The sequence below is a fragment of the Drosophila ficusphila genome, unplaced genomic scaffold (genome assembly GCF_018152265.1).
Source record: "Drosophila ficusphila isolate 14025-0441.05 unplaced genomic scaffold, ASM1815226v1 contig_286, whole genome shotgun sequence".
In the NCBI taxonomy this organism is placed as follows: domain Eukaryota; kingdom Metazoa; phylum Arthropoda; class Insecta; order Diptera; family Drosophilidae; genus Drosophila; species Drosophila ficusphila.
In genome coordinates, this window is record NW_025064189.1 from 9026470 (window position 1) to 9051227 (window position 24758).

Here is a 24758-nt window from a genome sequence, read left to right on the forward strand (position 1 = left end):
ACAAGCGGCAGCAGCAACGGCAGCAGCAGCAACAGCAACATCTCGGCCCAAAGACGCAGCAGCAACATGAATATCGCACCTTGTAAACTCATTTGCGCGTACGTGTTGAAACAAATGTTTGCGGGGGGTAAGTGAAATGAAAAAATTGCCATCCTGGGACAGAAAACAACAGGAACTGCAGCAGCAATTCGAGATTGTCGCGTGATTGAACTCGAGGCGTGAGCAATCACGATGCTCAATCGAAGGAGTAGTTAATCAATGGCGGAGATACATTGGTTTAGGGTCTAAAAAATTGAGAAACTGTTTGTAATAAATATAATAAGTAACTCATTTACCTGTTCAGCATTTTTAAACAAAGTTGTTGCACTTATATTTTAAGTAGCAACTCAAGTGGTTGGTTTTCTATTTGCTGTTTAGTGGGCGTTGCAATTGGTTTTTAAACATTCCGCTTTGCATGGGGAAAGAGAGTTCTTAGCGGACGGGTCACGCCCCCATCCTTAGGGCCGCCGTCCCGCCAGCAACAAATGTTGCATTGGCAATTGCCATAAGTCAGACACAGCAGCAACTCCAGTGCAGTAGCAACATGGCCACGCCGCAGGAGTGAATTTCATTGCATGCAGTTTATGTGCGGCCTAATGGGTCTCTCGTTGTTGCAGTTGCTGCTGCTGCTGTTGTTGTTGTTGCTGCTGCTGATGGGAAGCCACCAGCAACACGTCCATCTTCATCATGGGCAGCGACTGCGGACTCCTTCCTCGTTTTCCCTGCTGTGCACTTGGCGTTTGTCTGCTTTTTTTCGGCACCATGACACCAGGAGAGCACATGGACACCCCCCTCGCCCATCCACCCCCTCCCTTCCTCTCCCCTCTTTATGCAAATTCACTGCTGCTGCTGCTGCGTGTCAATGCAAACTTTGCTGACTTGCATGCGAATGTTGCTTGCACAAACATTGAGGTGTACTGCCAAAGTTGTCGACGGAGTCGGGAGGCAAGGAGTCGCCCATGTTGCCGCTTGTCCGTGGTGTTGCCGCCGTTGCTGTTTGTGTTGCAGCTACAGGAGCAACGGCAGCAGCATCAGCAGCAACAGCAACAGCAGCAACAGCAACAGCAACAGCAGCAGCATCAGCGGCTTGTTGGCCCGGCGACCACAGCTGGGTGTCCTGTGCGCGCACAGTTAAGCAAAGTTAAGCAAACTCGGTGGCCAGACCAAAGGCAAAAGCAGCAGCAGCAGCAGCATCAGCAGCAAAGGCAAAGGGCAAGGGATTCGCAGTCGGATTCACATTCGCATTCGCACTCGAACTCGGACTCGCAGCCACTCGCCAAAGCCAATGGAAATTGGACTTGGCCTCCGAAATGCCCAGTCGATTGAACAGGAGCACCAGGAGCAGCAGTGATGAGTGGTGAAAAGAGATTTACAATTATCATATGATATTAAATATAATTCAGGAAATACATATTTTAACCGTATAAAATATAAATTTAGTAAAAAAAAGATTTTTTAGGGAGAATGATTTTAAGTTTCGTTAGTCATCGATTGACTTTCTTTCCGTAGAAAACTTCAAGTGATTTTTGTGTTATTTGGGTTGATTGGAAATGATCTTAAGATACGATTCTATAAATACGTATATTTCCTTTAAGCTAAAGTATTATCTCGACAATAAGCTCCCCTTTTCAGCTTGTATTTAACCGAAGAGCCAGCTCAGTTGTGCGTAAGTTGTCGATGCCTGGTTCCCCCTGCCAGATCCCCTCCGATTTATCCAACCAGTCGGTGTTACATTTTTACGTGCTCCAACGCCCAATGAAGGTAAACACGGCGGAGGGAAAACGCTGAGGAGGAGGAGATGTTGACCACCAGTAACGCCTACGCAGGCAGTCAGATTCGGACTCGCATTCGCATTCGCAGTCGCATTTGGATTCAGGTTCAGATTCAGATTCAGATTCAAAGAGTCTGGGAGTCAGCGGGCAATGCAGCATGATGAATGTCCCATTCCAGATCCTAGGTGAACTGCGTTTTCCGTACGTGCTTGATTTGAAATGCAGGGTCTACAAAAGGGGGATTCAGTTGGAGTATCTTAAAAGAAAGTTTTATTAGTACTCAATATATTTATAAGTATTTGGAACCTTAAGGTATCATGACTTACTTAATATATATTTGGTAGACTTTTGAAATAACCTGTATATAGAGATTAGGTGTGCCAATCTATGTGTCTTTTCATGATCTCATAAATGGGGTTAATCCCCTGAAATCCTGAGTCAGACGCCTCTGCGGGGGCAACTCGAATAGAACGTGTGCCAGAATGTCGTCGTGTGGTGACGGTGAGGATTTTGGCACAAGATTTGCGCCCCCAAAATCAATTAAAATGCCAAGCTGCGTGAGTCACACGCACATGGAGCCGGGCTGCGATGAGGTTGGTCTTCGGTGAGGTTCTCCACGCTCCACGAAAGTGTTGAAAGGAGCGGGCTCCTTTGTCGGACCTCCTTTCTGGGACCTCCTCGACGGATGATCCGTCGACGTCGAGAGGTGATGATGGGCCAATGGCCAGGAATTACAATGCTTATTGCATCTGCTGGAAATTTGCATACCCAATCACCGAATGGCATCCCCGACTCTTGACCCCGTTTTCAATGGCCACTCGACACGACTCCGGCACGTTCTGTAATCGATCATCGTGCCCCAAAGTGGCCAGAAGACTGGAACCGGAGGTCCGAAGACTGAACACTGAACACTGAACACCGAAGACTGGAGACTGGAGACCGAGGGCCGCCGCTCATCAAAGTCCAACAAAGCGCATACCACAGATATCAATTAATTTCAGCGGGCCAGCGTGGATGTGAAAAGGCCAACAAAATCGTAATAAGTCAATGCCTTTGACGAATACACGGAAAACAACTTAATCAATAAGATGAGCTAGTAAGTATAACTTTCTTTAAAATATTTTATAACAAAGTATTTTGTTTAAAGCCTTGTACTGAATCAATATAGAAAATTTTATGTTATGTTACTCCCTTTTATAATTTTAGTATATTATTATACAACTTTTTTTTTCCTCTGCATTGCCAGCAAAACTGAGATCGAAGTTCCGAGACTTCGGACCTTTTTTCAGCGCAACTCTATTGATAAACACAAATAATTTTGTAGCAGGATGATGATTCTACCTCGGCGAGTCACAATCATCATCAATCGGTTAAGAAAATATTTAACAAGTGTTTGAATGATTTTGAAAAATGATGTGCAGCATGTGCAGCAACAGGAACGATTCTGAATACGGATTCTGGGTTCTGTATTCTGGATTGTGGGTTCGGAATACTGGATTGTGGGTCTGGAAGCAGTCTCCTCGTCTACAAATTATTGCACGCGATCGCTCATTTCCAGCAGAAATAACACAAACACGGCAGCAACTCGGATGGGGAAACGGATGGGGTAAGTTTAACTGGCAACCAGAAACCAGCCACCAACAACAAACAACCAACCAACCATCAACAACACCAACAACAACAACAACAACAACAACAACAATAGCAACAACAAGCAACTCGAGTTGCCAGTTTCCAATCTCGCAGGCGATGTAGATATAGCAAATAAGATATGGCCGGGGCATGTCATGAGCCCCGCGACTGTGAAAACATCTCAATGGCAAAAGTATCACATCATTCATAATTTCATTGCCGGGGAGACGGGGGAAAAAGGGGAAGCCGCTGGGAATTGAGTTGTTGGACCTGGCCACGAAAATCTCTCGGCTCAAGTGTTGAATGTTTGCTCAAATAACAACGGCAACAACACGAGATCCGATCCGACCAACAGATCTCGAGATATATCTCCCGGGGATCTCTTGGGGGCGCGGTGAAATTTGACAAATGAACCGGGCAGTCCGAAAAATAAACACACACAAACACGGAAAAAAAATACACACAAAGTATATGCACTCGGACAAAAAATTACATTAATTCATAAGGAATTTTAAAAGCTTAAAATTAAACAGATCTGTGAAATAATATTAACTTGTTCAAATGGAAAAAAAATAAAAGTAAAATTGTAATGATTAATTTCACTAAAATAGTTAATAACTTCTTTGTTTTTAAACCAAATCTTTCTAAAATAAATGTAATTATATTTTCTTGTTTTATTAACTTAACCAGTGGGTGACATTTCTCCATGTGTAGTGACATTCATAGCCCGAAGTGATCATTATTAATGATGACGATTTGTTGATATTTATGTAACGTGCTATGGAAAGCCTTTTCGTCTGCAATGCGATCGCACAATTATAAACCAACAACAGGAATTACAAACAAGTGCAGTACGCAGGGCTGCCAAGTCATGCCCATTGGCTGGGTACTCCGATCCCAGGTACCGAATCCCAAACCCAAACCCAACTCCAATCCGAATCTCAATAATCATGATCACTGCGATGATCTTCCACACAAATTGCTTTATTCGAACAGCTGGCGGGCAGGAAACCTCTGCATAATCTAGGCTTATAATTCAATTAATGCCCTCGGTTCTTCTCGATGCACTCAGCCCGGGGAACCTGAAGTGCCACACTAGAATCCAGCCACATGACTGGCAGCTTGAGTGGCCATAAACCACGAGGACTCCTCATTTGACTTTTAGGGGGAGCGGGATATTTCCAAAGTCGTCGTCACACTGTCTGCGGCAGATGCTTTAAATGATCGCCAGTTGCCACAGGTTGATGATCGAGCTGCACCGGAAATCGGTTTCGAGTTTCGAGTGTTGCCCAAAGAGATCGTTAGGCATTAGCAAGTGTCGTGGAATCGGTTGAAATTAAGATATTAGCACAACCTCTTCTGCGAAGGAAGCAAAAACAAATCCTCTAATCTCTCCAATCAAAATCAACAAGACAGTTTGCGTTTGTTTTTGAAAAAGATGTTTTCTCTTTAATTTGTTTTCTTTTTTAATTGATTTCGGTTCATTTTTAATTGTATTTTATAATTTGTGTTAACTAAATGCTAGTTTTTAGCTGTGGAGTGGCGTCTCTTACTGTTTTCTGCTTTGCTTATCGTATCAATTTCGGCTATCATTACTATTTACAAGTTGCCTGGCCAGCTATGTTAGGGACACTATGGATCTATGGATCTAATTATACATGTATTTATATCGATTTTTATACATTTAAAAAACAAGAAAATAAACAATAACAACGTTTCTCATGGTAGGTATACGACAATGGTTGGTTAGGCGTACGCATAAATATATTACAGGAGCCTTGGCAAGCAGCATCAATCTTCGAGTTGAATGAGGGAACACTTATCGATTACCGAACATTAAACTAAGTAAATTTAAATTTCATTTAAATTAAATTAACTAGGCTCTTACACTACAATGCAGGAATGTTTGTTTGTCTGTTTCTTTTGTTTTGTGCTGTGTGCTGTGTCTTTTTCGATGAGATTTCACTGTGGTTCGCTTGGGTTGCTCAAAGCCTAAGAACTGGGTTGCTGCTTTCTGGTTGAATTTTCGTGTGTGTTTCCGGATCGCTTTTCTTCGATTGAGAATGCTTGTGTGGTTTTCTGCTTCGTGGACGATTTACATATAATTTTGACTAGGAAAGGACGTTTTTGTGGACTGCCAGCTAGCGGTGGGCTCTCGCTGGCGAGGATTGCTCTAGTCACACCTCGCTGGGCATACAGTGCACACTCGAGTCCTGCGACAATTCATCCATGGAGGATTCTGAAAACGAATCGAAAATAGAATGGTTTAATTTAAGAGCCTTTCTTGCAATGTTACTAGTTTAGAAAAGGATTTTACAACTTAATAAAATATATAGAACCCTTTAGATTTATTTAAGTCAAACCCAAAACAGATCCCCAAAACTAAATCAGATTTCTTACCATGGGTCGGGTATAGACCCGCTTTAGAGCCGTTCAAATGCATTGGGTTCTGAGCGTTATTCTGAAATGAATACGTTAACTGCAGGTTAATATGACGCGCAAATGAGCTTCCTTCCGGTTCGCGAACTGCAATCAGAAATCGTTTGTTGAAAGTAGAAAGAAAACAGAAGAAATTGTAAGTACTGTGTTATCATCTGCAACTCAATGCAAGTGTGGGGATATATTTTTTTTTTGAAAGGGGGGGGACTGGATAGTCTAGTTCTACTGGGAGGGGGTTTTCTAGGGGATCTGCTGTGGGGAAGGATGGAGGAAAGGGGGCATGCGGCACTAATCCACTACTTACTTTTATTCTTACCAGCATGTATGTGTTTTTTCTGACGCGCCCGCGAGTTCTGGAACCACACTTGCGTCACACGCTTGCTGAGACCGGTCACCGAGGCGATCCGCTCCAGATCCTGGCCATCCGGATTACTGTCAATCTGGAAGTTGGCCTGCAGCACTTGCAACTGCTCCTCGGTGAAGGTGGTGCGCACCCGTTTCGTCTTGCTCTTGTGGTAGCCATCGCCATCACAGCCCTCTGGAATGGAAAAGCAGATATGGTAAAATAAAACTGCGATCAGAAACTCAATCGGAATGTAAATCGAAGGGAAGCAGCAACAATACTTGGGTATCTCCGAACAAACTTATTAAAGTTATTGATCATTTATATTATTATTAAATAAAAATGTAGTTAGTACTTTTTCTCAATCCATATAAATTAATTAATCCAAATCCTTGATGATTAAAAACTAAAATACTATTTAATATAAAATAAAATCTTTAATAGGGAATGCTGTAAAGTCTCTACTGTGCGTAAGCCTAAAGGTCTGTCTCTTCAGTGGCTTCTTTGGCCCTGGTCTAAAAGCATTTTGACAGTCGGCCAAATTGAAAACGTCAAAAAGTGTTTATGGTTTATAGAGCTGCTGCTGCCTTGCTTTATGTGGCCACTGTGGTCCGGACACGGTGGTCTCCTCCGCGGAAGGAGATGGGGTTTCCAGAGAGGGGGATGCGAATGGGAGGGGGAATGGGAATGGGTTTTGGGTCGGGGGTTTGGCTACGACATTCACAAGCCGATCACGTCGCCTCAGAAGCAAAAAAAAAAAAAAACAGAAAAAATAAAGCATAACTGGAGAGTTGTTTTTTACGAGTGTGACACGATTTCGTCAGTGGCGACTGGCTGGCGCTTAGCTCTGCCGCAGCTTCACTGTACCGTTCACAGTGAAGCGTCCCGAATTGGCAACCGTTCTGCCGCCGGAGCGTGCAGCATGTTTCCACCTTGTTTTTATGCCCCCGTTTTGTTTTTCGAGAGAGAAGGTGCAGAGGAGCTCTTACCGTCGCTCGATGTGGTGCCTCCCTCGACCGTCTCCAGATAATGAGCCTTGCAGAGCACCCGGTCGTCCATGAGGGCGAACTGCTCCCCGGTGGACAGCTGCCTGCCGCACTGGTCGCAGGCGAAGCAGGCCAGGTGGAACACCAGCTCCCGCGCCCGCCGCACCCAATCCGAGGCGGAGATGCCGCGACAGCACTTCGCGCACTTGGCGCCGAAATTTCTGCAATCAAACGAGAGGAAACTCAATCAGTGGCTGCTTTTACATATGGTTAATTAAGTAGTTAGGAAGTAAGATTAGGTAAGATTATTTAGAATATGTTCTTGAAAAAATAAATGTACTTTTAAAATAAAAACCATTTTATATATATATATATAAATATGTGAAATAGATCTTTTCATGGGAAGAAATAAATTGAAGTCATCTTGAGAATACTGAGATACCAAGAGATAGAGAAATCTTAAACATAAACAAATTATGTTTAAGATAATTCCATAACTTATGTTAGTTATGAAAAATGCACATTATATTATGGAAAAGGAAAATCGAAACGAGTCCATCAATCCGATACGGTTAAGTATTTTCCTGTACGGCGGAGCAGCGCTTTCCAAGCGGAAGTGCTCGCCGTGGCAAACGTTTTTCCAAATGAGTCGGCAACTTTCGGTGGCTTATTGTTAGCTTTTAAGCTTATTTTTACAACAGCCACAACAATGTATGGCCAGAGCATGACTCGGATGTGGATGTGGATGTGGATGGGTTGTCTCGGGATGGGTTCAGATGCGATGGGAGGAGGCTGCTGAATGCCGAATGCTGAATGCTGGATGATGTCTCCATCGGGCAATGCACACTTAAAATTCTTAACTTGAAAAATAAATATTTTTACAGCATCTCACGGCGCGTCTGTTTGTTTATTTTCATTTGGTTGGACGTCGACACCGTTTTCCTACGTTTCCCCCGGTTTCTGTATCCGCCAGATACTCAGATACTTGGATACTTTGGCTTGCAACTTGCATTCGCCCCGTAAAGTTTTCATTTCGTTACGTTTTGGCCGCATCTTTGTCGCTGTTGACTTTATGGATTAAGTCGCAAACGCTGTCGAATTGTAACAATTACAATTAACCAGGGGACAGAAGATGTGTGGGAAACTATTCGGAAAACACTTGTGCACATACACAATCGAGTTGGAAAATCAATTGGAATTTTCGAAAGTTTTTCAAGGGGCAGTTTTTCAAAGCAAACACAGGGCATTTTTGGCTTTTTACACAGTGGGGCAAAGCTAGTGTTTATATGAGGTAATTAATCAGGAATAATATGATAAAACAGAGAAAGCTTTTATGATTTTGTCATGAAAGGATCAGTAATCTAATCAATATTAATTATCTTTGATCAGATATTTTATAATTATTTTTTTATATTTTAGCTTATCAGTTTGAGATGATGATTCTATTTTTTCTAAATTTTTAGTTCAATACTCACTTGCTGTAGTCGGCCTTGCAGTAGACCTGCCGCTCCCGGATGAAACAGGACTGCTGGCGGTCCAGGGGACACATGCACATGCAGCAGCGGAGGCAGTGGGCGTGCCAGGAGCAGCCGCCCACCTCCAGGAAAAACCGATCCGAGATGGGCTCCCCACACGCTGCGCAGGAACGCAGCTCAGTCTGGAAAGGAGATTAAAAAGGCGGTTTTAGTTTATTTTATTGGATTCTCTGCAAGACTATTTCTATTTCTATGCAAATACTGGTGGCTCTTTTATCACACACCTGAGAACCGGATCGGTGGCCTATTCGAAAAGCGATCTGATCTGATATCGTAGCGCCCGTCGGATTTGTTTCTTCTTTTGTTGTGCCTTCAAATGAAATCGTTCAATAAATCTGGCAAATGTCCCGGCGGCTTCTGTTTTATTTCTTAGCTGCAGCGTTTAACTTATGTATATTAAACAAATTTCAATAGCCACACAAAAGACGAGTTTCTTTCGCCTCGGGCTTTGTTTTGTTTCGACTTTTCGATTCGCTCTTTTCGAAAATTGAACCATAAATTTGAAAATGTTATGCTAATTGTTGTTGGCGATATCAATGTTATTGTTGCTGCGACGGCAACTGCTTCACTCCGAAGTCCCCGAAATGTGAAATTTATCGACCCATCCGAAGATCGATCTTATGAATATTCAATGGGTCGCCTGCATGTTACGCCGATTTAAATGAGTGTTCCAAACAAATTTTATTGCGTTTCATAAAGTACAAAAAGACACCGAAAATAAAAGTAATGCGTGGAGTATTATTTAGGTTGTGGCTCTCCTAATTGATTTTTTAGTGCTGCATGCAAATTGTGGATTTTAACAAATATCTTAACAGCTGCAGAATCATCATAAACAAAACATATTTTGAAATGAGCCATTTGTAATAAATTCTAATTGATATATTAAGTTCATTTTTTAATTGATAAATTAATGATACTATCTGTGCTGGAGGTGCTACAACAATATTTCAGTTATTAAAAATTAAACAGTATATCATTCTGCGATCTTTCTGATTAATCTGATCGTGAAATTTACATTTAAAAATTGCTTTCAACTCAAATAAATTATTCCAACAAAATTAATGTCACTAGATACTCGTGAAGTTCCTAAAATAATTTTGTTACCCTCCAAGCAACATTAATAAATCAGATAAAGATAAGAGACAAACATTGGAATAAACATTTTTAATGTAATTTTACCTCGAGTCATTTATTTTAACCAAATGACTTTGCATTTAAATATCCTTATTATTATTATAATAAATATTAATTTCAGATAATTTATTTATCCTTTCTCTCTGAAGTGCGCCATCAAAGAACATTTCAATTCGCGTTAATGCCTTCTCGTTAACTTTCCTTCAAGTGAAAAAACATTTAAATTGCTCGATCTGGTTATTGTGATGTGCAATTTCGGGCTGATATATTTATATACTCGAATGCATGAAAAAGGAATTGAATGCAGTACTTAAAACATTTAATTAATGGCCGGCAATTCGCTTATGTACTTTCCGTTCATTGATGAAAAAGGCAAGACGCGAAGCGGAGTTTTTCAATTAATCAAAAATGGCAGGGAAAATACGCTATTTTCGTAACTGGCGGCGACAAAACAATTGTAGGCACAAATAATTGCCGTTTAACTTATGGCCACTTGTTGTTAACTTAGCTGACGAATTTGTTTCTTCTCTCGCCGCCGGAAAATAAATACAAATATAAGCGAGATAAAACCTTCGGCCGTGACTATAACCCGATCAAAGGGCCCGCCATTTGCGACTAAGGCAATTAATGAGACAATGCCGAACGGCAGAGCGAAGCCAAAAGCCAAAAGCCAGAAGCAGCAGCAGCAGCCTGTGGGTAATAGATATCTATGAGAATAATTTATGACAGGCCGCAAACTATCGGATACAAATCTATATCTGGCGTCTTTCGGGGGGTTGAGGCCGAGATACTCGTATAGTATGCAACATGGCCACCATCAGAGCGAGCAACATGTGAGCATGTGAGCTTGTATCTGTATCTGTATCTGTATCTGTGCGTGTTCCGCGGACATCAAATAACTACATCCTAACATGGCCGTCTGAGCGCGCAGCCGCTGCCATTTAACTTTTCAACTCCGGCGTGTATGTGACACGTTTAATAGCGGCAGTCGGCAGTCGGCTCCGACCCACGGATACCCCCGGATACCCGCAAATACCCCTCGACCACCCGACTTTCCCCGGACGAGCCTGCGCTCTGGAGTATCTGCCATAGCTGCCACTGCCGCAGCCCAATGTGCCACAGCCCAATGTGCCACAGCCCTCCTCCTGCGTCGCCTGTCACTTTCGTTTAACTTTTCACATTGCGCGCCCGAAAAACACAGCCAACAACAAGGCCGAATATTACAGGGGATGGGGAGGGGGTGAGGGGAGGGGTAAGGAGAGGAATGGGGAGGGGGACCGGTGCGAGGGGTGTTTTCAGCAATTTGTTTTCCCAACGCCCGTTTTAACACACAAAAACGGAGGCTGAGACAGTGACTTCCGTACACTCGGAAAAATATCTCACAGGACTTTAAAGACAAAATTATGCGTTCTATAGATTAAATAAATAAAATATAGATCAAATAAATGCCTTCATAAAAATATTATATCATCATAAATTTTAGTTTTTTGCAAGCCAATAATATACTTATCTTTATTAAATTGTTATTAGTTTTCAAAGTAACTATTTTATTTATTAAAATTGATGACTATTGAAGTATTTTTTTTTAAAATTTTACTAGCTTGAAAAATATAGTTTTTAAACAATTTATTTTTAACTTTATTTTTTTTTTGTGCCCCAGTTTCCACCCCAAATCGCACCTCAATTCCCTGCAGCTTGTTGGTTATAACTGCATTGGTGTTGTTGTTGTCTATGCCCTTTTGAAAATATGTCAGTTGTCGAAGGACAGGACTAGGGAGGAATGCCGAGGGTAGAGGGGAAGGACACATTTGAAGTGGCATTTTTGGCGAGCATGTCATTTGACTGTAATTTACTCGTGAGTGTCGTGAGCCTTCTGCGGTTGTGTGTGCGTTTCAATGCGAGATGCATAAATCCAGACATGAATTTAAAATGGGTTCCTGGTGGGCTTAGAATTCGTGAAAACTTTTCCGACTGGGTGACTGGATGAAGTGCGGAAAATGGCTTTAGTAGGCCAAAAATGGTGAAGTGATTCGGGTGATGGGAAGAAACATCAATCAAATAGTAAATAGTTTTGGTAAGGAGGGTTTTATTTAATAGATCGTTTTCTTTATTTTATGTAATTAAATAAAAAGAAATACATTTTAAATCTAAGCTATAGAGTCTAATAAAGTAGATTGAGCCCCAAATTGAGACCCTCATCTGGGCAAAAAGTGCCGAAGATTTTGGGAACCGATAGAAGATGAAGGATTCGCCGGATCTCTGCGGGTCGCAAGGGGCGATAAAACATCTCCTCGGTTATCTGTGGGACCTTGGCTAGTTCTGTGCCTTTTATTGTTATTATTTGCTATGAATACTCAGTGTTATATAAGCACACCCCATGCCAGCGAGGCCCTCATAAAAATTCCACAATTTAAAACTTGCACCTTGCAACTTTTGGCTCGAAATGTCGTAAATAACCCGGCTGGCAGTCGTATAAAAGTGGGAAAAACAAAGGGCCAGGCCAGAACTATAAAAGACACATGAAGAGTGTGCGATAAAGTTTATAATCCTCCCCATCCCCATGTTCCATGGGATATCTCCCCAGCAAGGTGCTCGGATCGGTGAAGAAATGAGCGTAGGAAACGCGATGAGACTGCAACCAGTAGCCAGTAGAGTCAACCGGACTCAAGAAGTGTATCATCTTGGAAAGCCAAAAAAAAAAGGAGGGACACGCCTAGAAGATCGATTACCCCGGAATACGGAATAGAAGGCAATCTCTCACGTCACTGCGCAAATTGAGCGATCATCGGAGGGACTACCGAACCAATATCGATTGCCATATCAATGGACGGATCGCTACCTCGATGACAAAAGCCCTTGGCACTCAATTGGTTTCTCCGGTTGTGGCTTGTCATCTCCCAGCCGTGAGAATGTTGTGCTCCCAAAAAACCAAAAACAAAAAAGAAATAGAAATAGAAATAGAAACCAAGACAAAGAGTACCACCACAATGGCCATATCTTTCGGCCGATATCGTTGAACGAAGCCGTTGTACCAACAACTCGAGCACTTGTCACTCGAACGGATTTTGGCAAATGTTTTCCTAAGGCCTTTCGATCTCTCGATTTAAGCTGCTTTTGAACAACAAATTGCAGCGAAGGCTGCTCGGCTCGGCTCGGTTTATTTCCAATACGATATTTTTGTTGTGTAAACTCTTTTTGCCTGATTTATGCGGCATGAAAATTTTCAACGGGCGTCTGTCAAATAAATACTGTATACTCGTATATATTATTTCTGCTTTTCGATGGCGTTGCTGACTTTCGAAAAAGGCGTATCGCTTTTTAATTAGAGCTACTTTTTTGTGGCATAACGCGCTGCGTGGGCCTTTTCGCTTTGTGCCTAATATATTGAATTATGCTAAAATATGAATACCAAAAAGCCTGCACGTCGGCGTTTGTTTGGCGTTAAGTTGGGATCATCGTATCTGATTGTTATTTAATGGCCGCACGAACTGCTCTTTATGAATGGAAGCGGCCAACAAACGCCCACGATCTGGAGTAAAAAGTAAAAAGGGGCATGAAGAGCCATGAAGAGTATCCACAATACGAGCACGCTCCATAAATTGGCTAAATGTTTACAAATATTTCATCGGGAAGCGGTTAATGGTAATGCCGTCGACCAGTTCTTTCACTCCTTCACTCCATATTCACCGCCATATGCACGTTCTATATAGTCCATAGCTGTTGCTCTCGCACCCATTAATCCAATCAAATTAATGGCCTGCTATAACTGGGCAGCCGACAAAAACGGCGACAGAAATGAAAAGGGAATGCATTTCTATGGGAATACAGTGGGATCACACTAAGAAAATCAGCAGGTGAAGCAAAAGTAACATAGTTTTAAGTTCAATAAAAGGTGCCAGAATAAATACTCTTTCAAAGTTCATCTACTGATAAAGTACCTTATGCAAAAGTAAACTATTCCTGTTCAGCCTTGACTATTATAGACACCCTATTTCCGTTTAATCGACCCTTTACTGTATCCAATGCATCCACACTTCGGAACCTGTCCCACTGTCTTCGCGTTACTGTTGGTTTGTGCATCTCTCCGGCAAACTTAATTACCGCTTTATGTCAATGGTCCAGCGTGTTTTTGCTAAATTTATCAGCGTTATTAAATTTTATCACTGGCGACAAAATGTGCATATGCCATTCAATTTTCACAACATATTCGCACATCACACGCACACACATTCCCCTCTTATCCCCCCCTTGGATATCGAGAGTGGGACTTTTCAGCCTAGGCAAATATTATGATGGCAGACAACTCGTCGGAGGTTCCATCTGGAAAAGGAGGAGGAGGGCTCTTGCGGGGGGACAGCGAATGGAGTTGTGGACCTAACATTGGCGTAACATCGTAAAATATTTTACGGCCAAATGGCTGCGAGCCAAAGTCGCCAACGTTTTTATGGACGCAAAACAAAGAGCCAATATTCGCGAGGAGAAAAGCCGCCGAGGGAAAAGCCCTTCGATTCGCAGCTGTCAGTTTTCAATTTGAGCCGCTAAGTGGCTAATTGACAATTGCCAAAAAGTAACTTAAATGCAAATGAAATATCTATTAAAGATAATATACAGCCGATCATTAAAACGACAAGGCCCGACAAGGAACGAAAAAACTCTGTTAAAAAATAAACTTTATATATGCATATATAAAAAGTTTTATTTCACTTTATATCTTTGGTTTTTTTTTTGTTCTGGGGTTCTGGCGATGACAAAGCCTTGGCTCATCTGTTAAGCGGATGATTGGGGGTGCGGGGGGTTATATTAGGTGTGTGATATACACAGAGAGAAATAAGAGGGAACATTTCTAAGTATTTACTAACTTAAGCTATAACAAATGTGAAATGACTGTTATCCAATTAATATATGTAATATAACCACTCTATTGCTACAATTTGGGTTATTCCCTCACCTGGTTTTTACGCTTTTTTCTCAGTGCAGGATACCCAGTATCCCACAACCCCAGTGTTGACAAGTTATGGCCCAAAGAGCGGCTACGACTTAAAATGTCGCACTTTATTACACTACAAAACACAAAACTGAACTCAACGCGAGATGATCTCTCCGGGTTTCGTATGGGATTGGATCGGATCGGATGGGATCGCTTTGGTTGAGGGCTCTGAGTTCTCTGGGGTTCTTTGGGACTGGACTGGTTGACTTTTTACAGCCATTTCGGTGGATGTTGCTGTTGGCAAACACCGGCCTTTGTGTGCGCTCCCAGCCGCGTTTTATTATAACTGTTGGCTGCTCGCATACGAGATAAATTTCATTTTAATACTTTCTTCGTTTTAGTTTTCGTATATTTTATTCTGTGCGGAGTGCGGGGAGAACGCGGGGCTTTTGAGGTCGGAAAGTGATTTGCATACGGGGCACCGTTCTCACGCGTTTACCACCGGAGATCATCCAGTCGAGTGCGAGAACAAGAACCCCAGAATCGTGGATCTCTGGATTCGAGGCTGACTGATCGCTCGACTTATGCAGCTAATACCGTTTTCTGAGCCCAGCTTCCAGCTTCAATAGCTGCCACTTCCACCGGCCATAAACATAAACAGGTGGCAATGTTCATTTGCATAGACAACGTTTCGATATTAAATTTCAAAGCGAACGACCAGCGTCAACGACATTCCGAAAACACTAAACAAAAACACCAACAAAACAACAAACCAAGGAGTTGTTGGACAAAAATAAACTAAATATTCAGATGGGCAGTGGCAATCCGAAAATGGCTCTTCGATTTGCTTCTGGTCCGCGGGTCTATGAGTGTTTTATCGGGTATGGAATACTTTTTGGTCAGAGAGCAACCATTTGTGAACTTGTTTCGTGTTTTAATCATCATCTGCGGCTTTCGGCAGCTGTCTTCAAATCGAAGCGAACCTGTAAATTATATATGTCGCGACAGATTCGGGCTTTTGTCTTCCGAACTGATAAGCTCAAATTATATGGTAATGGGGGCGAGAAGTCTGAATAAAATCCGTTCTTATTTTCATAGATTAATAAGCACTTGAATTTATTGTTCTATTTAGGTTGGATTTATAAGCAGAAACTGCGTTGGTTCAGAGTCTCAGTATCCTATTTGAAGAGTGAAGTAAATCTTAAACTATTCACGTAATATTTTAACCTTTTTATACCCCAAGATCTGTTATCTATCCCAATCTATATTCATGGCGATACAATAGCTTGTTACAATGTCAAATTAAATTAAGCTACTTCTTCGTTTTTCATCTTGATCTGCCGTTTACATTTATTAACTCTTAATTAAAGATAATCGCCATCGATTATTTATTTAAAATGCATAAAGTCCGCGACTTATGGCGTTACTCTGTATAATAGAGCGCCCTGTGGCTATGCAATTTGCTGGCCAATAAATTTCAATAAAACATTTGCATTAAACTAAATGAATGTAGCCACCCTCGCCACTCGCCACTGGAAGTACGGCAAACATTTCGTTTGCCATTTTTTATCATTTCACGTTATTTTGTTTTTTATTTGGCATAATATTGTGTTTGTTTTTTTGCATAAATTTAGCGGGCGGCAGTTGTGCAAACAGAACTCAGCACTCAGAACTCAGAGTCTGGGGAGAGAAAATCCCCAGCCGAAGTTCTCTTCATAAATCGCTGATAAATCGCCCGCAAGTATCTCAAATGATTTCGACACGCGTTTTTCTTGTTCTCTTGTTTCTGCTTATTTTTTTGGTTTTATTCACTTTTGAGTATGTATCTTTTTATTCGCATTTTTGAGGCATTCATCATAATGCTGGGGACTCGGGCATCGAGTGAATCCGAAACCGAACATCCCAAATGCTTTTGTCTTTTCGTCAACATGTCACAGCCACTAAACATCAATAAGTTGGGCTTTTATTGATTTCGCGTTGTCCAAATTTTTTACAGCTCATCTTTGTGCGGAGTTTTTAGGGGGATTTCGTGTTTGATTTCTGATTTTTTATTGAGCATTGGCCACAATTAATTAGCTAAATCTGCATTTTGCATAAATTACAAATATAATATTTTCATATTTCGGTTTTCAGTATTCAGTTTCCAGCTTTCGGCTATTGTGCTTTTGTCTCCTTCTTTTTTGTGGGCCAATAAATCAAGTCCGGAGTTGTTTTTTGTGGGCCACCGCCAAAGTTCTGGCCGATAATTTATTTAGGTGACTTTGAATGATTTTAGCGGTGAGTTTCAAACGGAGCAGACGCTCGAAACTAGTTTCTCTTCCCTAAAACTAATCACTTTGGCTACTGTTCGGAGATGCCATCGATAAGACGGGACAGGAAGATCCATTGGATCGATTTGCAATTGTCAAGTAATTTAAAACAAACGAAACATTTAAGTAGAGCTGATAAAAATATTACTTATAAGCTATTGATTGCTTTAATTTAAATTAGTTAACAAGCAAACTAAGCTCAAGTTAAAAGCAACTCCAAGGGACCAATTTGCAATTGTCAGACAATTAAATACGAATATTTTCGGGCGAGAAACTGGCAAGAGAACATTTATTTTATTTATTGGAATTTTTTGCCAGAAATCAAATCGAATGGTTTGTCGTTAGGGGTTGGCTCGTAAATTCCAGGGGCGGGTTTGGGTCTCTACCTTTCTGTCTTTTTTATTTTGTGGGCTGCCGGCAGACAGGAGTTGCAATGATTTGTGGCATTTTACGATTTTACAGGCCCAAGGGCCATGCATCATTTGTAGGCCAACTAAGCGTCCTTTAAGGACTATTTTGTGGATGCACTCGAACGAACAATGGGAAGACACTCGACTCGCCTTCTTTTGTGCGGTTTGGAGAGGACCCCTTGTGCTGCCTCCTGCATTCGATTTTCATTCGAAGGGACTTTTCGCATTTACCTGCTAAAAGTGCCTCTGCGACTTTGACACGTTTGTCGGGAAATCGGGAAATAGGGAAACCTCTGCCTCGCAGTTCGCATGCGCAACCCGGAAAGTGACCAGGATCTCGGATCTATTGTCCATGTGCGAGGCCCAAACAAAGGTGTGATATTTGTTTCTCTTTTGTCCCCGATCGGGGCAATTGGCTCAAGTCAAGATGCGTTTTCCGCTTGCCATTGTTTCTCCAAGGAGACCCGAGGCGTAGACTTCTTGTCAGCGTTGACAATTAGCCAGATTCGTATTCTCCTGGCCACAGGACACTCTCGAAAGTGTCCTTTGTTTGGGAAGCCAATTATGAGGGGGCTTGCTGAAAAATCTGCTGACCGCCGGTCAAGCAGCTGGTTTCAGAAGTATCCTTTGGAAAGCAGCAAAGTCCTGGCAATCGGCACGCGCTCCTTTTCTGCTTTCTTGTGCGGAATTATGGGACAATAGGGATGGGCGTGTAATTCACAAAAGGTGTTTTGTTAACCACTCAAAGCCAATAAGTAGCTTGAGATATGGAAAGTCAGATGCTCTATCTTCTATGTCTGTAATCTACTATCTATTTTGGGAAATAGAACACTATAGCAAACAATCTTGCATAATTAAATTCAAATTTAAGGGCTTAGTCCACTAATCCCAAGTCAAAACCACTTCAATTCAACTCGAAAAACCCCAACTCGCCAATTAAAGAAAACATTCCGAACCGCAAAAGGAAGGCGTCAACGACTTCTTACACAAAAACCTCTGCCGTGTTTATGGGAGGTTTAGTTTTTTCCAATCTTTCAATTTTCTTGTGAATTATTAATGAAAATCAGTTATTGAAATATGTATATATGTTTTTTATAGCTGCTTCGCAGGCATTCGACATTTAAACGCTTAAATATTTATGCCTTTTTTATATCTCTTTCTCCGACTACCTAAGAGCAGGGAAAAAAGAAAAAGACTCCAGCCCCATACATTGTTGAATATTCATAAGGCAGCGCCTAGTGGCGTCATTTTCGGATTTGGATTTGGATATGGAGGCTGTATAGGATGGGGATACCACATCTGGGGCGGGTCAAGATCGATGATGTCAAGAAAAGGTCGATCGGGCCGAGGAGAATCCCCTCTGTTGACCAGAACTGTTGACATTTGATTTCAGGGTTTACCGGGGACTCGAGATGTAAGCGGAGCCCCCGCCGATTTTCAATCCAGTTCTAGCCGGAGAAATCGGTCGATTAGAAACATAACGCAGAGCAATAAGCGTCAGCACCTTGTCCAATTTGCTATGGTAATGAAAATTACACTCGTCGAACAAAGCCATGGCAAATCGATCATCGGCGAGCATAAATCATGATCGATTCTCTGCAGACTCATGGCGAATATTTTTCAAAATCCTGTGGGTGGTTCGAGCACAAAAAAAAAGCAAAAGCCTCGCACAGCGGGTGCAAAAATCGATTAAACGTTTTCGGGGGGATAAAATGAAATCAAAATCGAAACCCCGAAAAATGTGTTTTGTTGAATGAACACGGAATTGAGCAACATCATCTAGGCGACACGATCCATGCAACATCTCGAAAAAACCCAACTTGTATACAATTTTTTGGGGTTTGGTTGCAGATACATTTGGATATCAGCCTTCATTTCACAGCCAATATTCAAGTATTCGAGTATTCCCCAAACCCCAAAAGTGTGGGCTGTGATATGGGGCTTATTTCTTGAGTGTTTATTAAGGAACCCCGTGGCGCGACTTGTGTGCTTTTCATATTCACCGCTCTGTGTCGTCTCCGTTTTTGGAAACTCATCGTTTTCCAGCGGCTATTAGTGCGCTGGCTTTTTCGAATTGAATTGGAACCGCGTTGCTCTGGTTTTTGTCTCAACTCCGACTCACTTTTTGCTCCTAATGGTCGATCAAACGCCGCCTGTTGCGTTTTCTGGCCCAAAATGCTCGCAGCGGGCTAGGAAACACTACACAAAAAACTGATTTGTGGGTCACTCGGGGTTCGCTCCTCTTACATGTCCAGCAATTAAAAAGGAAAGCGGACTAGTGGGTGTGCAAACAGAGCTCGCAAGGTAGAATACGGGTGAAAAGTATTTGCTTTATTTGCAAGAGAAGCCAAACTGGCACTTTAAACTTTGATAATCAACGAAATGTAGCTCAACTATCAGTAAAAAATATTCTTTAAATTATTTGTAACTATAGTAAATGCAGTTTTACACTTTAGAGTTTTATGCTTTATGCTTCTTCAACACCCTTTACTTGATTGGATCCCAACTCACCTTCATTTTAATTGCCTCCACAATTTTGGCGGTTTTTAATCCAAGTCTTTTGCACGAAAATCTGTCGCCAGCTTTAGCCTGGGAATGGAACCCGATCGCAGCCAGAGTTGGGAGATATAGAGGATGGCGACGACGACTTGATCAGTTTGTCAAGCGCCCCACGGAAGCCGCCGTCTGCATGCGATGCTATTATACAATATTATTCTTCGCCAGCTATTAATAACCGGTGTACTATAAATTCGTATATCCGAGGTGCGGATCAATTCGCAGGCGTTTGCAACATTTTTCGCCTTCGATTAGCACATTCCTCAAACAGTTCACTTCGGCCGACGGCAAATGCGAGTGCGAGTGCGAATGCGAATGCGAAAGCGGGCTTTTGGCAGGGGATATAGTATAGTATATACACTCGTCGCAGAACCTTATCAATAATAACACGCGATAACACGTTTCCAGTATCGCGATTCTCGGGAGATTCTGGTCTCGTGGCGAGCGGACGCGAGATGTTGTTACAGCTTCGAGGCCACTGCGCTAACTGCCGGCGCTCGGGGTTCGAGCTCAGGGATCTGCTGGCTCAACTGGCTCGATTCATGCCCGGTTTCCATATGCTCATGGCCTGTAGCCACCACTACCACCAACAGCACTCGCACGACCACCACGCTCACAGGTAGCAAGCAAAGTAACAACCACCGGTCGTCTCGCAAGAAACTCGACTCGGAAACCCGCTCAACTGGTTTTGAGTGCACAGCTGTCGCCGGCGCAACGGGAATGGTGGTGATTGGCCCGCCTGGCCACGCCCCCTCGGCCCCTGGAGAACGAGTTCTCGACTGGCGTCCCCCATTTTGAGTGCTTTCCCAGCCCGGCCCGTCTCTGCACCAATTGAGTGCGCCGGCGCGTGCCAAGCTGGCCACTTGAAACGAGTGCCACTCGGAGTGGAGTTCGTCGCCGGGAAACCGGGTGGGTGTTGCTCTCGTGACAACGGCAACATCGCTGCCACAGGGGGCTCCACCGAATAATGTTGAATGTACGCTCTTAGGACTGGTGTTGCACGTTTCACTGCTGGCCATTTACCGAGTGTTGCTACTATTGGTACTATATAGTAGCCATTTGTGATGATTTTACTGATGTTACTGTGTTATGTATAAGAAATATATTTGGTATTTTATTTGACTTGGTATAGCTGTTGTTCAAACATTCTTCTTTTTCTGATAATGCTGCTATTGTTTTAACACTAATGATCGACTGATTTTCGAACCTTCTATCAAATATGCGTTATTGCTAAGAATATATTCTACAGATGTTGCTGCTTTTGCAGCTTTTTCGACTGATGTTGCTGCTGTCATTTAGCTGCTGTTGCTCATGTTGCTGCTGTAGCTCCTGATGCTGCTGCTTGAGTGGGTAAAAGCCCTGGAAAAACCAAGGAGACAAGAGGGAAACGGGAAAACAGGGAAACGGAACTCGAACTCCACCGCACTTGACTTTTTTGGGGTCAAACCGCTTGATGGAGGGGAAGTGAGTTGCCAGTCGATGTTGTCGCTGCTCTCTTTTTGCTTGAATCTTTTTTATTCTTTTTAACGTTTCTGATGGAATGCCAAACATGATAGCGGAACAGAAGTGCCGAAAAAAACTTTAATACAAAGTTAAAGAAAACATATGTATTTATTTCCCAGCTGATCTGTTATTTGGTTGTCATTAACTTCTCAAATTATTAGACTCCAGATTTTCCGTATTAACCATTGTGCTCCTTATCCTTTTATTTAAGCGCTGCTCTTAGCTTTTTGAGCTGCGAGCACTTTAACCATTACTTTGACCATTTTTCATTCAGTGTCTCTTTGGTCGTGGGCTGTCTTTAAAGCCGCTTGGCATTCAATTGGCATTTGGCTGTCGCCATCATCCAGTGGCTCCAACCACCTCCTCTCCCCCTTTTTTCCACTCTTTCTGCGCTTTTTTCCCTGCTCACGTTATTTAAGGATTAACATCATTTTATGCTGCCTCGCAATGCCTTTTTGCAGGATTAAATGCTGCCGTCTGCTGGCTCTCGTTCACCTCCCAATGCACTTGGAAAACCTTTTAATTCAATGGTACATTAATTTCTATTTTATTCTGGTCATGTCTTCGTTTTCAATGTCTTAAACTTTAATGAAGTTTTGTATAAAGGAAAGCCGTTTTTAGAACATTCTTCTTTTCATATCAAATGCAGATTTCTTAGCTTCGAGTCGAATTGCATAATATTTTTACAAGTGTGTATCCCCCTCCCCACCACTCCCCCTTGCAGCAGATCTTCCCCCTCCTTTCTCCGCTTTGAATTGATTGCATTGCACTTTTTCTCGCTGTTGTTGTTGCATAGTTTGCGCTGATGCGCCGCCTCCATGGCTACAAAGTGATTTTTATGGCTTTCAGTCTGTATGTATGAGAGTGCGAGAGTGTGCCTTGGTGTGTGTGCTTGTGTGTGTGTGTGAATGCAAATGTTTGCGTTCGAGTGCGTGAGTGTGTGAGTGCACTTTGATGTTTCCGCATTACAAAGGCGGCAATTTAATAGCAGTGCATTTATCAAAAGGCAGCCAAAAGTCCGACAGCAGTCGGTAGCTTTAACACGCATACGCCCCGTGGAGCGCCGCCAATAAGTGATCCAAAAACTAGGAAACTAGCGGAAACAGAGCTTCTTGCAAAGCTCCATACCCTTTTATTTCAATGGAAAATGCGCTTTCCTTCATGTTTTATTTTAAAAAGATTAGTTGACAATTTAGGTAAAATTCACTAAATTCTAAGTGGTGTTTCTGTTTAATAAGGCCAAAAAGTTACTTACAGAGAAACCAAACACTTTTTTTAAGCACCTTATGACCAAGGTTAACGAATCCAATCACTTTTTGGACGATTAAAAAAAATTAATTTTTTCGCCAATTTTCGAATTTTTGGTAAGGGGTAACATCATCATTTTTTGCGAAAAATGGCCAAATTTCAACAATTTTTGGTGTAAATGCCATCGGATTCTAAATTTTATTACGAATTCAACGGTGTATGCCATTCCACATTTGGAAGAGTACTTCCTCGGATATTGCAAAAAAACTGGGTTTTGTAAAGCAATTTTATGTAGTTTTTAAACTGATAATAAAAGCTACTTACATAACATTATTCTCCTCTCAACTGTCAGCACATCGAAGCGCAGTCCGTTGCTTATCCTGGACCACATCTGCCTTAGAATCTAACTCGACCCCAGAGGCTCTAAATTGATTAACAGTAGCCCCCGACCCAAAATAATCGGTTGGGGGATGTGAAAGAGATGCTGTCAACGCTTCGGCGTTCCCGGAATGCCTTCCATTTACATGCCATAATTCTTAAATGTCACCCGTTTACAAAAGCCTTGACCATTTGATTTCGGCCGCCTTCGCCTTGGCCCTCGAACAGGTTGAAACCCGGGCAGGTAGACCTCTAAATGAACTCATCCTTTTCATTTCTCCCTTTGTTCGACTCTTAGAGCAGCGATATTATATTTATTTGGATCTTTATTGAGCTGCAACCTGTCGCGGTCGCTCGTTTTTGGGTTTCGGGTTTGCTTTCTTGGGTCTCTCCCTCTAGATCTTCCCATTCTGATGGCAGATTTATGTTCTGGCCTCCAAGCAGATACAGATCGAAGAGATACCATCGAAGGGATGGCCAAGAATAACTCTCTCTGTTGAAGGAACACACTATAAAAAAATTTAACTGGAGAAAAAAATTTTAAGTTTTTAGATTAAGTATATGCTTCTGTATATCCACATATTTTCAATATACCAAGGGGTAGAAAAAATCCGATTCAATTTTAAAAATATATTTTTTTCTACATGAAAACAAATATTTTTCAGTGTCCGTTTTCTTTGATCGGTGAAAATTTCAGGGTAATTTGTTGGCTCCGTTTTCTTTTATTTTTGTTGGTCTCTTGGTTTTCAGGGCGGACTCTTCCCAAAACTGTTGGTGGCATGTTCGACTTAGTGTGGCTACCTTTTTCGGCTTTGTGTCGCAGTCGCGCGTGTTATGAAGATGTTAGGATCCCTGGTCAACCCCTAAAATATGTCTTAATTGTCGGGGCCCAAGACCATGGAATGGACAACATTTAGTAGGTAGTACATCCACCTACGTTGAGTTCCCGTCTGTTTGCATAATTCCTGGCCAGCGCCTGTTTGCTCAAGTTCTGTTTTATGGCCGACGTTTGTGGTAACATGTGCCAAAGGACATCATTTTGTGGTGGTAAACGACTGCCCATAAATCATTGGCCAAATTTAGCTGTTTGCCCAGGGAATATTTGTGTTAAATGTCCGAGGGGTAATATTAAAGCATTAAAAAATATTGAGGTTGTCTGGCGAACTTAGGAAAGTTCATATAGAATTATTTTGGGGACTCAAATAATTAAGAATATATTCATAAAACTTAAATTGAAATTATCGTTCCCCCAAGTTCAAAGACAGATTTTTGTTCCTTCTCCTTATACATTATGTATATATATATATTTGTAATAACTCTCTAGTGTATATATAAATTAAAATAAATAAATACATTTTTTTGGTTTGTATTTTTTGTTGGTTTTTCGTTAATAATAATTATCATTACCATCATCATTATCTTTAGAGTTATCCTCGTCGGTAAAAACGCCGCCCTCGTCCCATTAATTTGTGTCTTTATCTCATTTGCATGCTTGGTTGTTCGAGTTGCTGGTTGCTGTGGTTTTTGGTTGTCGCGGTTTGGAGCTA

At 42.0% G+C, this 24758-nt stretch overlaps 1 protein-coding gene across 2 annotated transcripts; it reads right to left on the bottom strand.

Annotated features, from left to right (window-relative positions):
* Positions 1–4890: 4890 nt before the first annotated feature.
* Positions 4891–20684, bottom strand: LOC108100253 (LIM/homeobox protein Awh). 2 transcript variants are annotated; one of them, XM_017204041.2, is made up of 6 exons: positions 20038–20684; positions 8687–8868; positions 7215–7432; positions 6199–6420; positions 5844–5969; positions 4891–5682 (listed from the first exon to the last, which is right to left on the bottom strand). In XM_017204041.2, exons 1-6 carry the CDS (start codon positions 20041–20043, stop codon positions 5621–5623), a joined length of 816 nt encoding a protein of 271 aa, XP_017059530.1. In that variant the 5' UTR covers positions 20044–20684; the 3' UTR covers positions 4891–5620. The 2 variants fall into 2 exon arrangements, with proteins under 2 accessions (XP_017059530.1, XP_017059521.1); XM_017204032.2 differs by having other exon boundaries at positions 6187–6420.
* Positions 20685–24758: the final 4074 nt, after the last annotated feature.

What these genes read in the sequence shown, in the direction of transcription:
- LOC108100253 (XM_017204032.2), bottom strand. An exon ending in TGCAAGGCCGACTACAGCAA is followed by an intron (nt 7,433 to 8,686) that starts GTGAGTATTGAA and finishes GTTTGATTGCAG; the next exon opens with AAATTTCGGCGCCAAGTGCG. An exon ending in AGGCACCACATCGAGCGACG is followed by an intron (nt 6,421 to 7,214) that starts GTAAGAGCTCCT and finishes TTTCCATTCCAG; the next exon opens with AGGGCTGTGATGGCGATGGC.